The sequence below is a fragment of the Canis lupus genome, chromosome 20 (assembly GCF_011100685.1).
Source record: "Canis lupus familiaris isolate Mischka breed German Shepherd chromosome 20, alternate assembly UU_Cfam_GSD_1.0, whole genome shotgun sequence".
Lineage (NCBI taxonomy): Eukaryota > Metazoa > Chordata > Mammalia > Carnivora > Canidae > Canis > Canis lupus.
This window is the reverse complement of record NC_049241.1, coordinates 54105348-54120930: the sequence shown is the minus strand read 5'-3', so window position 1 is coordinate 54120930 and position 15583 is coordinate 54105348. Positions and strand designations below refer to the sequence as shown.

The following is a 15583-nucleotide window of genomic DNA, read 5'->3' as shown; positions in this document are numbered from 1 at the left end:
GAGGCGGAGCAGCGGGGTGCGGGGCGAGATGCCGGGGATGCTCTGGTGTCGCCCAGCCCGGGAAGCACGGGGGTCCATTCTGGGGAGAGGGGCTGGAGAGATCAATGGGGTCAATTCTGCTTTCAGAGTTCCGCCTGGTGTGCCTCAGTTTACCCTCTTCCCGAGCGGGCCCAGCGGAGAGATATCAGGGATTTGGTTTCGTAATCCCTTTCTACTTGACCTCCCTCCCCTCTTTAGGCAATAAAGTCCTCGTTTTCCCCAGACTTGCAGAAGAGCCAACCCTACGCCTTCCAGCCCTCCATCTGCCCGCCCGCTCACTTCACATTCCCCGCTCGGTCGCAGAAACCGAAGATCGAGCAGCGGTGCTTTCTCCCTGGAACCCGACATCCCGCCCGCGAGCCTTGCGTTCGGTCCCACTCAGACTGCGAAACGGAAGATCAACCTGCGGCGCGGCTGCAAGGTCGGCTTCCTATTGGCCGGAGCTGCCGGAGCGCCGCCCTCCCGCCCCACCTGGGCGGGGCTTCCGCGTCCACCGGGTGCTGCCTGGAGCCCCCGCAGCCCCGGGCCCGCCCGGCCGCCTTAAAGAGGCCGCAGCCGGATCCAGTCGCCGTGCGAACTGCTCTCTCCAGACCAACCTGGGGATGGACCTCAGTGTCCCAGGCACGAGGGCGGAGGAAGAGCGGGGAGCCGAGCGCTGGAGGCGGGGCACCCGCCTGTCGCGCTCGCTGCACCTGCCGAAAGTCCCGCCCACTCCTTTCGGGCGCAGTTTCTCGAGTCACCGTTAGGGGGAGGGGCGGCCAGACCACTGGGCGAAAAGTAATAACAATAGCTAACTAACATTGATTCCCGGCGTTGTACAACTCAGGCCTTTTACTCGCCCCTCGCGTCGTCCTCGCCGAAACCCTATAAGGTAGGTGGGACTGGCTTTCCCACTTCACACACCAAGGAACAGAAGGTTAAACTGCTCCCCCGAGGCCACATGCCCAGAAAGGAGCAAAGCGGGGATTTAACCAGACCTGGAATTCTTACCCGCTGCTCTATACTCTAAAAGTGTTAATTTCCCCTTAACCCTTCCTCTTCACCCCAGAGTTCCCAGGGGGTGGTGGTCTTATTACCACCGTCCTTTATCGGAAGGGACGGCCTTAGGGGCACATTTAGCTCTGCCCAGACAGGTGTGCTCAAACGCACCTGTGGGTCCCAGACCAAAGGGCCCCTTCAGGAGGGTCCCCTCACAGGTGTTTTCTTCACAGGGGGGTCCTTGCGGGTGCCTTACAACATGGGGAATACAGACGTTTTCCCAGAGAAATGCCTGGGAATGCCTCAGATACATCCCTGACAGGTGGGCCTCAATACACACGAGCCTCTGTGTATTGAGGCCCCCGCCCCCCTGAAGCTCCAGTGTGCTTCAATATGAGTGTGCCTCATGCAGATGTTCTCAGGTCTTTTTTTTTTTTCATTTGATCTCAATTCTATGCAGATGTTCCTCATACCAGGCTTATGCCTTCATTTCACAGGTGTGTTTCTCAACAGAAACCCACCCAGGAATACATTATATGGCTCCCCCCGCCCCCCCCATAGGTATGTTGTAGTTAAGTACACACCTGTATGGGCATATTTGCATATACCTGGGTCCTATGAGGTGTACTAAAATGCAGTTGTGTCTTGTACGGGTCTTTCCAATACATTTCCCCACAGGGATTCCTCATACTAGTGTTGTTCGTCTCATGGGCGAGCCATGCAGATGCGTTTCCGAGACAAATGTATCCTACATCAGCGTGTCTCAGTTAGGTGTTTGCTATAATGCAGGTGTGCTCTAAACGGCTGTTTTCTACACAGGTATGTTTCCGTTCAGCTATACTCCAAATAGGTGTGATTCAATGCAGATGTCTCCCATAGGGGTTCTTCTCATATATCCACGCAAATGTCTTCCCTACAGGTTGGCTCCTAGGCAGGTGTGTACCACACAGGTGTGTTTTTATTAGGGGCCACCCATTCAGGCCTGCCCCAGACAGGAGTGCCTCATGCACCAGTGTCTCCACGCCCGGTAATGTCTCCACACTAACGCGATCCTACAGATATGCCCGCAATATAGGTGGAAGGGCCGTCGTACACCTGCGCGCTTCCGCGCCTTTTTACTCTTCCGTATTATAGAATTGGGTTCCCGTTACAGGTGCGTCCCTGGCGCGGTCCCACCTCCGCTTGGCTCCGCCCTCCCATCTAGGCTCAGGTGCACAAGCCGGAAGTGCGCTCCCCTCCCAGGTGAGTGACTAAACTTTCCGGGTCACGTGAGCGGGCGGGGCTGGAGGAGCCCGAGCTACCGACGGACGCACCGGGGGTTCGAGCCAGGGACCCGGACCGGGAACCTGAGCCAGGTCGGAGACGCCTGGGCCAGGTAGGGAGGTAGGACGCGCGGCTTGGCCTGCCTCCCCCTACCCCCTCCGGCCCCCTTCCCTTTCCCCAGCCCGGGAACGCGCCGCCTCGAGTTAATCTTTAATCTCTGACCTCTGGCGGCGGGGGCGGGGCGGGACTCCTGGGTGCCCGGGGCGGGTCATCCCTCCTCTCGGCCTGCGCCAGGGTCCGGGCCCGTCCCCCACGCCCCGGCCTTTCTCTTTCTGCCGCCCCAGGTGCCGGGTCGCGGGGACCCCCGGCCCGAGATGTGGTAGAAGCAGCGCGCCCGCGAAGCCCGGTCCCCGGTGCCACCAGCCCGTCGCCCGGCCCATGGCGAGCCCCGGCCTGGGGCTGCTCCTGGCGCTCGGCCTGCCGCTGCTGCCGGCCCGCTGGGGCCGGGCCTGGGGGCAAAGTAGGTACCGGCGGGGGGCGCGCGGGGGTTACCTGGGCCCTGGAGAGGTCAAGAACGCGGAGCGGTCACCGGATACCTTGAGAGGAGGCTACAGGGTCGGGCAGGGGTAGGGATTTCCTTGCACAATTGGAGTTGGTGTAGAATTCCTGAGTTCCCGGGGAAGGTGGACTTGTGAGCCGGGGACAGGAGCCTGTGCACCTGAGTCTCCGTGTGCTGGAGGTGTTTTGGGCGGACTGGGAGCCAGGAGGAGGCCCTGCCTGGGTTGACCAGACTGGCCATAGGTGTGGACCCAGCCTTTCAGTCCTATTTCAGTTTCGGGAGCCTGGGGGGAGATGTGAGTCAGACACTCCAGGGAAACGCAGGATCCACCCAGATCCTTAAGGGCCGAGGGAGGGCTGGAGGGGTGGGGGGGGGGGGAAGGGCAGGGTCTGCCGACCAGACAGACACCGTCCATTACAGCAGACCCCAACTCAGCACAAACTGCAAACTACTGGTGGCTGATTACTCACTGCTGGGCTTTGCCGAGTTTGGGGGTGGCTAGAGGAGCAGAAACAACCAGGCCAGCCCCTGCATGCAGGGTACCCACAGTCTCCACCAGAACGGAAGACGGAGAAAGGCAGGGTCCTAACTGAGGGATGCCCAAGGAAGGTGCAGTCGTGCCAAGGTGGGAAGGCTAGATAAGGATTAACTTATCCTCTCTACTCACCCCCTCCCCACAGCGCTGGACCCCCACGTAAATGAGAACGGCACCATTACACCCTCTGCCCCCGGCTCTGGCTCCAATGGGGCCCTGGTGAGTTGGGGTTATATGTAGGAGGAGGGTCACAGGGATTTATTCAGGTGTCCCACACGTAGCAGGTGAAAGGGCCCAGACTCCCAGAGGTGGCAGGTGCTTGGGAGGGAGATCCCAGGCATGGCAGAGGGGAGCCTGGGAGCCCCAGATGTGATTGATGGGAATCGTGGGGGGCTTTGGCGGGGGGTGGGTGGGTGGAGAGATTAGGAGCTCTGGATGCTTCTCAGGCGAGGGTGGACAACCTGTCCCCTCTCCTGCAGTCTCAGGAGGCCATCACTGCCATCATTGTGGTCTTCTCCCTCCTGGCCGCCGTGCTTCTGGCCGTGGGGCTGGTGCTGCTGCTGCGAAAACTGCGTGAGAAGCGGCAGACACAGGGCACCTACCGGCCCAGCAGCGAGGAGCAGGTGGGTGCCCGCGTGCCGCCGCCCCCCAACCTCAAGCTGCCGCCCGAGGAGCGGCTCATCTGAATGCTGGGGCCTGCTGCAGCCGCCACCACTGCCCAGGACCGCCCGGTGCTCGCTCACATACAGCAGCCGCCACCGAGACAACAGCCTCTGATGGTTCAGGAGGACTTGGGGGGCCATGGGGCACCTGCCTGGCGGGCTCGGTGAAGCATGCCACCTCTGCTTGACTCTGCCTGCAGTTAGGGGTGCCGGGGCTGGGGGCCCGCCTCCGCGCTTGCTGCACCGTCTTCGCTCGGCTGTTTGTCCTGCTGCTGCACAGGCCCGACAAGTCCTCTCCTTTCCTTTCAGTTCAACCATGCAGCCGAGGCCCGGGCTCCCCAGGACTCCAAGGAGACAGTGCGGGGCTGCCTGCCCATCTAGGTCCCCTTTTCTATCCATCTCCCTTGCTGTGTGACCTTAGGGGAAGGCTGAGCCCTCTCTGGGCAACCAAACTTACCCAGTGCTTAAGAGTAGAAGGGAAGAAGGTGCTTTAAAGACAGTCCCTGAGGGCTAGGGAGATGTGCTGCTCACATTTTATATATTTACATATATTCAGTAGTGAGAGATATTAAAACTTTTTGTTGTTGTTTTTTGAGCTGATGGGGGCAGGAATTAGTCTAGATGGAAGGAACACACTCAGGACTCATAGGCTGTTGAGAGATGAATTGTAAGGTTGCAAGGATCCGAGGGCTGGGAGGGCTTCCTGGAAGGGAGGGGCTTTCAGCTGCACCTTCGAGCCAACTGGAGGCTGCCCCAGGAGGAAGGTAGTGGATGGGCTGTGTTTCTGAGCAGAGAGAGGGGCCCCCGGATAAACTCACCAGGAAAACCAGTTTTGGGTTCTTGTGGCTTTATTGAAGGAAGGACGGGGGTCTCCTCCAGGACCCTGATTCTTAACCTTCAAAACACTTTTTAAGCTCAGCAACTCTGGGCCCGCTCCTAGCCTGGGGCCCCTGCCAGTCGTTGGCAGGTGCAGCAGGGGATCTGAGGGCTCCCGGTGCCCCCTCCGGGAGCTGGGGGTGAACGGGTTCTGCCAGCAGGACCTCAGAAGGCTGGGATCTGGGATTCTCTGGGGAACCGGTATCTGAGGAAGAATCAAGGGGTTGGGAGGTCCGGGTAATATCCATGTTGGGCTTTGTGGGGACCAGAAGTTGGGGGCTTTCTGGAGGGCTGGACTGGGTGGGTGCTGTGGAGAGCTGGGAGCAGGGGCTGTCCTGGGCTCTGGGATCTTCGACTTCCTTGGGGGAAGGGGAGAGATGTAGGATTAGGAGATGGGACTCAGGGTCTCCTTGACTGCATGTGTCCACAGGACCTGATGAGGACTGGGATGGAAGGATGATTTCTTGGCTGGCCTCCAAGGGTGGCTGGGAAGTAGGGTCCTCTGAGGAGATCATGGCATCTAAAGGCTGGAGGGTGTGCAGAGATGGCAGGTCAGCAGACAAGGACAGGGGCTGAGGCTCTGGTGGTTTCTCATCCTCTGGTTGCCATCTTGGTCCTCCTGGTATGTCAGGCTGGGTAGGGGTGGGGAGATGGGCAAGTTGCTGGCCTTCAGATGCTGGAGGGGCTGGATGGGCTAGTGGGGGAGGACTAGGAGGCTCTCACCAGGCTGAAGCAGCTGTCTGAGTCCCCTCTGTGGCAGCAGTCCAAGCTCTGACTGGGCCGTAGGCTGCTCGTCCTGCTGGCTCCCGTGCTCAGACTGTCCAGAATCTCGCTCAGCAAATCCAGTTCTTCTCCAGACCCCAGGAAACTGCTGTCCAGAGCCTCCTCTGCCCATGGGTCCTGGACATCCTCAGGGCTCAGAGCAGGTGCCCTGGGTAAGGATGGGCCGCCTCACATGTCTGCTCAAGACTCCCCAGTTTTGACTGGACTGCTCTGGAGGTTGTTGAGTTTAGAGACCACCCTCCCCATCAGTCTTGGCCTCCCACTCCCAATAAGGCTCCCTCCCCAGCCATTGAGCCTTACCTCTCCCCCAGGGATTGGGGAGGTCTCTCCTCCAGCCGCCGCCTCCTGCTGGGGCGAATGGGCCGGTTCTGCAAAAGACAGATTCTCGGAGGGCAGGGCCTCAGGAAATACCCAATCAGGTTTCTGGGGGAGGGTGAGTGTTAAGTGGGCACCGGATATTGGGGTAGGTGAACTGTGAGTGAGGTGTCTGAATGAAGACAGAATGGGAGGAGGCCTAGGTGGTAATTCCAGGTGAGAGCATTTGTGGTGGTGGTCCGTGAGGCAGGCATACCTACCTTTCCAAAGTGCTGGGTGATAGGCAGGCGCTGCTGCAGGCGATCTGAGCGGCTGGTGAGGGACGGGGCTCTCAAGGAACCCCCCCTTTGCAGGCCAGAGTCCCCATCCTAGGAAGAGGGTGAGTGAGCCAGGAGCCCCTTCTTCCACTGCCCCGGCCACTGGCCACTGGCCTTACCTTGTACATCAGAAGGCTCTGCATACCCTTCAAGCCGCTCTTGGCCTGCGGAGGAGCCAAAAGAGAATTAGACTCCACAGTGACTTGACCCTGAGCATTTGAGAGCTCAGCTCTCCATCATAGGACAACTGTCTTGCCATCTGTTCACGTTTGGGCCTCACAGAAAGTCACAATTCTCCACTTACCACCTGAGAAGTCCATGCAAACTCACCGCTTGCCTAATACAGAAGGAGTATTCCTAGGGGACGTAACCACTGAATGAAATGGGGAGGGGCAAAAATGGAATGTTGTAAAAATGTATCAGCATTCAAAAGCCAAGCAAGGAATAAATCCTAAGGGACAACTCGAGTAAATCCTAAGGGACACCTCAAAGCTGCAGAAGTTGGCCACAGGAAACTTCTGGGCTTGAGAGAAGAGAAACAAGGGCAGAGGCTGGGACTGTCGTCGTGTCTGAGGACAAAGGATGTTCACCAATGAATCTAGGTTGTCAATTTTAAATAGGGAACCAATGATCCTGACAAAAATGAGTAGGTACGCGGGAGAATAAAAGCAGGAAGACTTGTTAACAGTTTAACTGCTGGTTCAATTCAGATAAAAAAAAAAAAGTGCACTTTAAATGTGGGGTTAACATATCATGTCCCCATGAGGGGTTGAAAGGTGCCTTGTCCCCTTGTCTTTGTCACCCCAGTAAGTGGCCTGTCTAGTGTAGCCTCACCGAGCGGTACATGTTTTTGACGGCTGGTTGGGTCTTGGCCTTGACTGAATGCAGGAGGGCACCGCCGCCTTTCTGGGGAGAGAGAATGGGAGGAGAGAGACTTGGTCCCTTGGGGTTCCCCCGGACTCCATCTCCCCCCCTCAGCTGTGTGGTGCAGGACAAGGCCCCCTCCCTCGCCAGGTCTCGATTTCTTGACTTCTGTCTGTGAGCATAATGATGACGCTCCCTGGGGACCATTAGGAGGCTAAGTGAATCCAATAATAAACACTAAGCAAGTGTTCGGTGTTCCTACCTTTAGGTTGTCTGCCCAGAGCTGGTAGGAGCGAAGAGCACCTGCAAGGAGGAGAGGTGGTCATGGCTGGTGGGCTCAGGCTGCGGTGCTGGTGGGGCGGGGGGGCTCCGGGCTAGGCACAGAGCTCACCTGAGGATGCCTCACTGCAGGTGATCTCCTGCTCAAAGAGATCTGTGAAGCCCTCTCCTGTGTTCAGCTTCTCCAGTCGCCCTTCGATGAACTGGGGGCCCGGTAAGGGTCAGAAAGGGCTGCCACCCACACATCTGAATTCGAGGACTCAGGGTTCTGCTGGCCCTACAGACTCAGAAGCCATCCCTGGCCCCTCCAGGGGCTCACCCCTAGGACCCAGGAGTCTGGAGCCACCTGGGGCAGCCAGAAGTCCAACCCTCTCCCCGCCGCCCCAGTCAGGACCTGGCAGGGACCAGACCCCGCCCCTCAGAAGGACCCGGAAGTCGGACTCTGACACTCCTGGACCGGCCCCCCTCGTTTCAGTAATCCTGGAAGGAGTCGACCTCACCTTCAGGGACCCGAGAACCCATCCCCGCACAGATGGGCCCTAGAGTCCAGCCCACCTCCCGAGAACCCAGGAGTCCGGCTGCACCTCTCCCCACGCGTCCCTGTGACCCAAGAGCCCCCGCCCCCCTCCTCCCCAGCAAGAGGAGTGAGCGCTCGGGACGCGCCCCATTTAGAGTCCCGCACGCACACCCACCCCGCCCCAGACGCACCACCCTTAGGGACCCAGAGATTTGATCCCACCCCAATCTCCCCAGGGACCTGGGGGGGTAGATCTCATCCCCCCAGGAGTCAGGGGCTCCCATCTTTAGGGACACAGGCGTTCAGTCATGCTGTCTCCACCCGGGGACCTTGAAGGGTGGGACCCTGCCCTGCCCACTCTAGTCTCGCCCAATGGGACCCAGTCGGCTGCCTGTCTAGCTCCGGCTCGCCTCCAAGGACCCAGAAATTTTCCGCCCTAGCTGTGCCTCCCAGCCCCGGCTCCGCCCCCAGGGCTCTGGCGCACCTGTTTAAACAGCTGCAGGTGCACAGCGCGCCTGTGGAAGGCCTGGAGGGGCGCTCCCGGCTTCTGGGCCAAGAAGGCTTCTTCACTGAAGGTCACAGGCTGGCCCTAGAAGAAAGACTCGCGATCTGATCTTCCGTGGCTCTCCTGGAGCCCACCTGTCTCCATTATTTTACCCATATGTCTATGTAGCAGACGTTGATTGAGTGCCTACTGTGTGTCTGATCTTGTGCAGGGTCTGGGGGGGGGGGCGCAGGGAGGTCTTGGCTTTAACCCTTTGAGGAGGAGGAGGGCGGGACCTGATTCTGGTGCTCACAGGTGACTTCTGGCCGCTGTGGGGAGGACAGATTGTAGTGGGCGAGGGTGGGAGCCCATGAGAGACGACTGAAGGAGATGAAGGCGCTAATCCAGGCAAGCAGTAATGGGGCCCAGCCCCGGGAGGAGACGGAAAAGGGGAGATATTGGCAGATTCAGAATGTGTTGTAAAAGCAGAGCCAACAGAAATGTCCAATGCTCGAATTATAGACCCCTGCTCCCAAGTTTTTATAAAATAGTTGTGAAAAACGGTGGTGGGAAGGCTTGAGAATGGGCAGATCCTGACATTCTGGCTTCATTCAACACTCACCCCGCTGTGGGACTTCTCCAAGCCTTGGCTTCCTCGTATGTAAAATGAGACCATAATGGTATCTATTTCATAATAGGGTTGTGAGCATTCCCTGAGATAATAGTGACAGTAAAACCTAATATTTGTCAAGTGCTCACGATGTGCTAGGCACTCCCCAAACATTTTGCATGTGGCCCTTTTGTGCGAGTACTAGGGGGATCCCATTTTACAGATGAGCAAACAGAGGCACGGAGTAAGCGCTCCATAAAGGCTAGGTATCGTCACCATCACCATCATCATCATCATTATTGTTACTATTATTAATCCTTCAGTGGCCCACGAGGCCTCTCCCCTGGCCTCCCCGCTGCTCACCGGGCTGCAGACGAGCGCATCGCGGTACCCCCCGAAGAGCAGGGCCTGGGCTTTGAGGAAGAGACGGGACACCCCTTCCCCCGGCGCCAGCGCAACCTTCCGTAGTCGCAGTCTGAGCAGGGACACCTGGGGAACCAGCGGAGGCTGTGAGCTCTGAGCTGTGAGCCAGCGGGTGTGGGGCCTCAGCGGCCGCGACGCGGCAGGAACACAGAAGGGGTGACACTGACCACATCTGGGGGCAACGCTTGCACGTCGTCGAAGGGCGTCTCCAAGGTATTGGAGTCCACGTTCATCACCACCACTTCCTCCAGGGCTTTCTCTCGCACTCTCTGCGTTGGGGAGTGGGGGTGGGGGCGGCCGCTCAGAGCCCGAGGATCTCTGGCGGGGGCGCTTATTTAGGGGTGCAGGAGGGGGATCCCGGCCGGCGCTGCAACCACTCACCTCGGCGAGACTGGAGTGCACTCCGATGAGGTAGGGCATGGGCGCACTGCGGACGACCGAGGGGACAGGGTCATGCAGGCACCGCCCCAGCGTCCCCAGAATCCCAGGTCCCTTCCCCAGTCCCCGTCCCTCACCAGCAGTAGTCCAGCAGGTGCGGCGGCAGCGTGGGGATCAGCACGTGCTCCCAGTGCATAGGGTACAGGAGGGCGCAGGACGCGTGGACGCACGATGTCAGCTGCGGATACGCGGGGGGGCCGTGGGGTCAAGGCCTGGACCCTCCCCCCATCTCCAGTTTCAAGGACCCTCTTTCGGATGGTGGCTCTCCCGGCTCCATTTCCCACGTCCCCAATCTCCTGTCCCCGTTTCCCCCTCCTCGCCCCTTCCCCACGCAATGCTGGGTAAGAGGTGAAAATCCAAATCCCGTTAGGAATCCTGTGGACACCAAGAATTCGGCAAATGACAGTGTTGGGCGCTGGTGGAGCCAGTACTCCGCAGGGCAGAGGCCCTTAGGGGGCGGAGCTAATATGCAGCCCTCCCGACCGCTCCCCAGGAGGCGGGGCCAGGACTCGGCGCCCTGGGTCCCGCCCCTGGGGATGGAGCCCGCGTGGGTCCCGCACTCCCGACCCCCCAGACCCCAGGCCTCCTCCTAGCGATGCAGCTAGGATTTGCTCCCCAGGCTCGCAGCCCCCAGAGGGGCGGAGCCAGTCTCGTTCCGGCCCCTAGTGGGCGGGGTCTGGACGGAGCCCTGCAGGAGAGGGGGCCCTACAGCCCCGCCCACTCTGAGCCCCCCCAGAAGGGCCCAGCCAGGGTTAGGGACCCAGCCAGGACTTTGCCTCAAGTCCCGCCCGGGGGAATTAGAGCTCGGGATCCGCCCCGTCGCCCCGCCCCGGGACGGCTGGCCCCCCGCCTCACGGTGCTCAGCTTGCTTGCGAAGAGGAGGACCCTTCTCTCCGCCAGGAGCGCGGCGAACAGCCCCACGATGTTCTCGTCGGTCACCGCCACCACCAGCTCCGTCAGGTTCCTCTGAGGACCGGAGAGAAGCGCTGGGCGCGAGGGACCGCAGGATTCGACAGCCCCACTCTGGGTTTCGAAATCTCTCCCCGCCCCCCAGAACCCTCTCCCACGTGTCCACTCACGTTCTCAGGAATGGATGGCAGGCGGCCCGAGTCGGGAGCTACGAAGCAGGAAAGCTGGAGGGGTGGGGGGAGCGATGGGTGGGGGCATCGATCAGCCGGGGGGTCGGCCTCCCCTGGGTGCCCAATCTAACCGGGTCCCCAGTTCTGCTCACCGGCCGGCTGTTCCCAGGGGCAGGGGGCGGGATGCTTTGTGCGCTGGAGAGTGTCACTCCGCTCCCCTGGGAGAGAGTGTAGCTGTGTGGTCAGGGCTGGGGTGCAGCCTCTCTGTCCACCCAAGGGGGGACACCCAGGGGTTGAGGGCTACTCACCAGCTCTATGGAGGCCTGAGTCCCAGGCAGGGGCTGCTGCAGCAGGTTTAGAAGAAGTTCCTCCATCTCAGAGACCTGGGTAGGAGTGGGGTGTCTGAGCCAGAAGGGATTCTGGGGGCCTTGGGGCCGGGGGTGGTGGTGGTGCTGAGTGGTCTGGGAGGAGCTGAGGGTCTTAGGTCAGGCCTGGGGATTCTGAGCCTGGCTGGGGGCTTGGGAGGGTAAGGCTGGGGCTCCCACAGGAATAAGAAGGGGGGCTGGTCTCACTTGATCCTGGGCCAAGAGGTCGCCCACTGTGTTCAGCAGCTTGTAGAACACCTCAAACCAAGGCAGGTGGCTGTGGAGAGAAGACATAGGTTCTACGAAGTACCCCTAGGCCGAGGCCCTTCCCAGCCCCACCCCAGAGCCCCATACCCCACACCTGAGGATGCAGAGGCAACTGTGGGCACCAGCCCGTAGGTGGCAGAAACCAAATCTGCGGGTGCCGCTCAGGTCGGTGAGGGCGAAAGTGAAATGCTGGACAGCCGGGCTGGGAGGCTCCCTGCAGGTGGGAAAGGCTCTTAGAGACCTGAAGGTCCCAGCTTTCTGATCCATGCCCCCCCACCCCCGCACTTCTAGTACTGTGTCCACCAGTCTGTGTTTAGGTTCTCAGTTGTCAGGGTCCCTGGGTGTTTGAATCCTGGGGGTCCCTGAGAGGTCTGAGTCCTTGGGGCCTTGAGTGTCTGTTTCCCTCCGTACCTTTCCACATCAAAAGGGAAGCAGAATTTAGGCACCATCTGCATAGCTTCCTGGAGATGGAGAGAAGCACACGCTGCTTGACCACCCAGGCTGGGCCACAACCCTGGCCAAGACTGTCTCTTCCCCTGGGTGGACTGACTCTGGCTCCAGGGGAGCAAAGAGCCAGCCTGCATACCTGGTCCCTGAAGTCTGGGGGGAACTGCCGCAGGATGGGGGGATCTGCGGGAGAGCGGGCTTCTAAGTCCAGGGTCCCAGATCCATCCTCATGTCCCCGTTCCCACCTGATACCCCCAACTCACCTTCCTGCAGGGAGGCAGGGCAGGCTGCTTCAAAGAACCAATCAAACATGGCAGGTGGACCCCCTCTGTGGGACAGGACATGTGGGACATGGCTTAGTGGGTCCAGGGGCTTGCTTCTGTGTATGTGGTCGTGTCTGCTGCTCTGTATGTGTGTGTGTGACAGGTGCAGCTGTGTGTTTGTGACCTCAATGATTTGTAGCAGTGTATAGGTCGTGTGATGCTGTGCGAACACTAGTGTTGACTGTATGTGCATGACAGAGGTATGGAGCAGAGTGAGAATGCGACTGTGTGTGTGTGCGTGACTTGTGTGTACACACAGATATGCATGTGTACCTGATCACGAGCATGTGACTTGTATTTATGTGTTGCATAACTTGTGTGAGCAGGACTTAGGTGAATGTGCAGGATGTGTGTGTGTGTGTGTGCATGTGTGCATGACTTGTGTGAGCATGCAGATGTGTATGTGTGAGTAGGACTTATGTGACCATGCAGAGGTGTGTGTGTGTGTGTGTGTGTGTGTGTGTGTGTGACTCTACCCTGAGTCTGCCTGACTGTCCACTGTAGGTGTCGGGGGGGGAGTGTGAGTGTGTGTGACCAAGCCTGTGTGAGGATGAATGACATCCACAGTCTCCTGCGTGGCCGTGAGCGTGGCTGGGTAAATGTGTGTGGATTCCTGTGGTCGTGAGAGCAAGAGCTCCTGCCTGTGTGTCTGTGTGTCGGGCTTCACGGTGCCCCAGGGGCTGACCCCAGATTTCTCATCAGAGGAAGGAGGGCGGCATGCCCTGGTACTTCTGGGACCCCTGGATTCTCAGCCATCCTCCCTTGTCCCCGCCCACCCCTCCACCACCACCCCCCCCACCAGAGGATACTGGGACGTGGACTCAGGGAGAGGGGCAATGAGACTTGAAGAGAGACACAGGGCAGGATGGGGACTGGCTGCAGACATGTACAGTCCCCGATGCGGGAACCCCCGGCACTTCACCCTCATGCTCACATGGTCCCACACAAGCACCGGGCACACGGACCCACACAATCTGTCTCACCACCCTGTCCCCCGCTGATCCCCCCCAAGCCATGTTCCCCATCTCTCTGGCACACCAAGGGGTGCCCACTCAGAGTTACAAACTTAGTCACACAGAGCCGGAAGGAGAAAGAGAAAGAGGGAAGAGGAGCTGCGAGTGGCCGGAGTGTGCCTGAAAGTCCAGTTCACACCGCGGGCCTGCTGAAAGGCCAGCCCCAGTCCCGGCCACCTGTCCCCGCCGGGGCCTGCCCCAGCCCAGCACCCCTCGGCCCCAGCCCAGGCCTGCTCTGGGAATCCTGGTCCAGAGAGCAGGGGAGGGCGCAGCTCTTACTCAGCTTTGGATCCCATGGTCCCTGCAGGGCCGCCGCTGGCGGTGGGGCCCTTGCCCCAGGGGTCCCCGGGGCCTGTGCTTGCGCAGGGCTGGGCCCCGAGCCCGCTCGGCTTCCTGTGTGGCCGAGAGAGGAAGTTTGACGGGTGACGTCCCAGGAGGGAGGCCCCCGCCCCCACCCCTGTGAGAGACCCAGGCGTCCTGCCTCCTAGCCTTCTGAGGATGGGTGGGATGGGCGGCGGGCTCAGAGGCTAGACCCCCGGCACCGTCCTGCCGGGCCAGGGCACCTCTGGGGCCCTGTCATCACACCCAAGCCCCCTTGTCTCTGGGGCAGCCAAAGATTCAGAATTTGCCTAAAATGCCTCCTCTGCACAACTCGTCCTTCCTTTGGTCCCTCTGTAGGGGCCATTCCCTGTAGGGCCACCAGAGGGAGCCAGGCTGGACAGTGGACGCCAGGGAGCCAGGGAGGTGGGCAGACAGCAGTCAGTACACAGGAACAGACAGACAGACAGACACATACAGAGCCAGGAAGTGACTGACACAGACAATCAGGCCTGCATAGTCACAGCACACAGAACAGAGTCTGTCTGGACCCGACGCGATGAATGCAGAGGGACAGCACACATGCGGAGGGAGCGGTCGTTGCCCGGCCTCTGTGTGATAGACACAGAGGTCACACACCGGTGCAGCCAGCGGGCAGCTCCAGACAGAGACAACAGACCACAGCTGTGCACCACAGAGATCAGATCTGGGCGAGAGACAGGAGTGCCTAGGGCACGGATGTAGGTAGAGCAGTGACAAAGGGGCGGATATGGTCAGGACCCGGCCACAGGCCAGAGTCAGAGCCACACGCCGTCGCACACATGGAGAGGGACTTGTCCAGACACACCAGAGCAGAGTTGCAGTCTCAGGAAGAGACAGAATGCAAGTGGACAGAGGGGCACACTGTCCCTGTGAAGCACAGGGACGCACGTGCAGGCACAGAGGCAGAGGTCCCCATGGTCACGCACCTACACACAAAATCCCACAGACGTGCTTAGGAGTCAAAATTCGACAGAGTCCGCAAGACTTCTTGGCCTCCTGAAAGATGCTGAGGATGTCTGTGTGGATGTAGGTGTGCATGTGCAAGAATCCTCATGTCTGGCTTGTCCCAGGGTATCTGGAGGTGAATGTGGGTGTGTGTGTGGCTGTGGGATTTGTGTCTAGTCCATCAGATCATGTAGAGATGCAGGTGACTGGGGATTCTCATTCTGCACGTGTCTGTTGTGACCATGGGTGCAAGGTATTTCCATGCCAAGGAGTGGGGGGGGGGGGGAGCAGGTGCACAAACATGTGAACAGACACACACACACATCCCTCTAAAGCCTCCAGCCAAGACACAGGTGGATGAGGCTGAGAGAGCCCGGTGTCCCTTTTTTTTCTCCAGGGAGGCTGGACCACAGCCAGGCCTGGGGATGATGGCACATCGGCCTTCCCCCTCTCTCTTCTCACACTCTTAGACCTTGCTAGACACTGAATGAATTTGTGTCCTTCCCCAAATTCACAGATTGAGTTCCACCCCCCAAGATGATGGTATTAGGAGGTGGGGCCAATTGACTAGGCCATGAGGGTAGAGCCCTCACCGATGGGATGAGTGCCCTTATAAGACCCCAGAAAGCTCCCTCGCCCCTTCTGGCACATGAGGACACAGTGAGAAGACGGCTGTCTCTGTGAACCAGGGAGTGGGTCCTCACCAGACATGGAATCTGTTGGTGCCTTGATCTTGGACTTGCGGTCTTGAGAACTGTGAGAAGTAAATGTGTGTTGTTTGTATTCACCCAGCCTGTGGTGTTCTGGTATAGCGGCCCTGACGGACTGAGGCCTGGAGTCCG

The 15583-nt window shown here is 59.5% G+C and overlaps 2 protein-coding genes across 8 annotated transcripts; one reads left to right on the top strand and one right to left on the bottom strand.

Moving 5' to 3' along the window:
- Nucleotides 1-528: 528 nt before the first annotated feature.
- CRB3 (crumbs cell polarity complex component 3) lies at nt 529-7020 on the top strand. 6 transcript variants are annotated; one of them, XM_038567548.1, is made up of 9 exons: nt 529-910; nt 1515-1578; nt 1696-1836; nt 1937-2044; nt 2171-2259; nt 2625-2800; nt 3520-3593; nt 3854-3997; nt 4346-7020. In XM_038567548.1, the coding sequence occupies exons 6-9, from the start codon at nt 2719-2721 to the stop codon at nt 4415-4417; spliced, it is 372 nt and encodes a 123-aa protein (XP_038423476.1). In that variant the 5' UTR covers nt 529-910; nt 1515-1578; nt 1696-1836; nt 1937-2044; nt 2171-2259; nt 2625-2718; the 3' UTR covers nt 4418-7020. The 6 variants fall into 6 exon arrangements, with proteins under 6 accessions (XP_038423476.1, XP_038423477.1, XP_038423473.1 ...); XM_038567549.1 differs by lacking the exon at nt 1937-2044; XM_038567545.1 differs by lacking the exons at nt 1696-1836; nt 1937-2044.
- On the bottom strand, nt 4867-13871 carry DENND1C (DENN domain containing 1C). 2 transcript variants are annotated; one of them, XM_038567542.1, is made up of 23 exons: nt 13716-13871; nt 12364-12428; nt 12240-12283; nt 12065-12114; nt 11748-11867; nt 11594-11663; nt 11330-11404; nt 11174-11239; nt 11022-11075; nt 10798-10908; nt 10020-10120; nt 9886-9931; nt 9672-9773; nt 9445-9570; nt 8472-8576; nt 7583-7673; nt 7454-7494; nt 7162-7233; nt 6447-6491; nt 6271-6378; nt 5996-6063; nt 5636-5843; nt 4867-5544 (listed from the first exon to the last, which is right to left on the bottom strand). In XM_038567542.1, exons 1-23 carry the CDS (start codon nt 13730-13732, stop codon nt 4927-4929), a joined length of 2403 nt encoding a protein of 800 aa, XP_038423470.1. In that variant the 5' UTR covers nt 13733-13871; the 3' UTR covers nt 4867-4926. The 2 variants fall into 2 exon arrangements, with proteins under 2 accessions (XP_038423470.1, XP_038423471.1); XM_038567543.1 differs by having other exon boundaries at nt 4867-5439.
- Between the last annotated feature and the right edge of the window lie 1712 nt (nt 13872-15583).

Coding starts and splice junctions, on each gene's coding strand:
- CRB3 (XM_038567546.1), top strand. CDS start 2,719: ATGGCGAGCCCCGGCCTGGGGCTGCTCCTGGCGCTCGGCCTGCCGCTG. Junction 3,594..3,853: donor CTGGCTCCAATGGGGCCCTG/GTGAGTTGGGGT, acceptor CCTCTCCTGCAG/TCTCAGGAGGCCATCACTGC. Junction 3,998..4,345: donor GGCCCAGCAGCGAGGAGCAG/GTGGGTGCCCGC, acceptor CTTTCCTTTCAG/TTCAACCATGCAGCCGAGGC.
- DENND1C (XM_038567542.1), bottom strand. Junction 11,405..11,593: donor ACCTCTTGGCCCAGGATCAA/GTGAGACCAGCC, acceptor ACTCCTACCCAG/GTCTCTGAGATGGAGGAACT. Junction 9,774..9,885: donor TGCACTCCAGTCTCGCCGAG/GTGAGTGGTTGC, acceptor TCCCCAACGCAG/AGAGTGCGAGAGAAAGCCCT.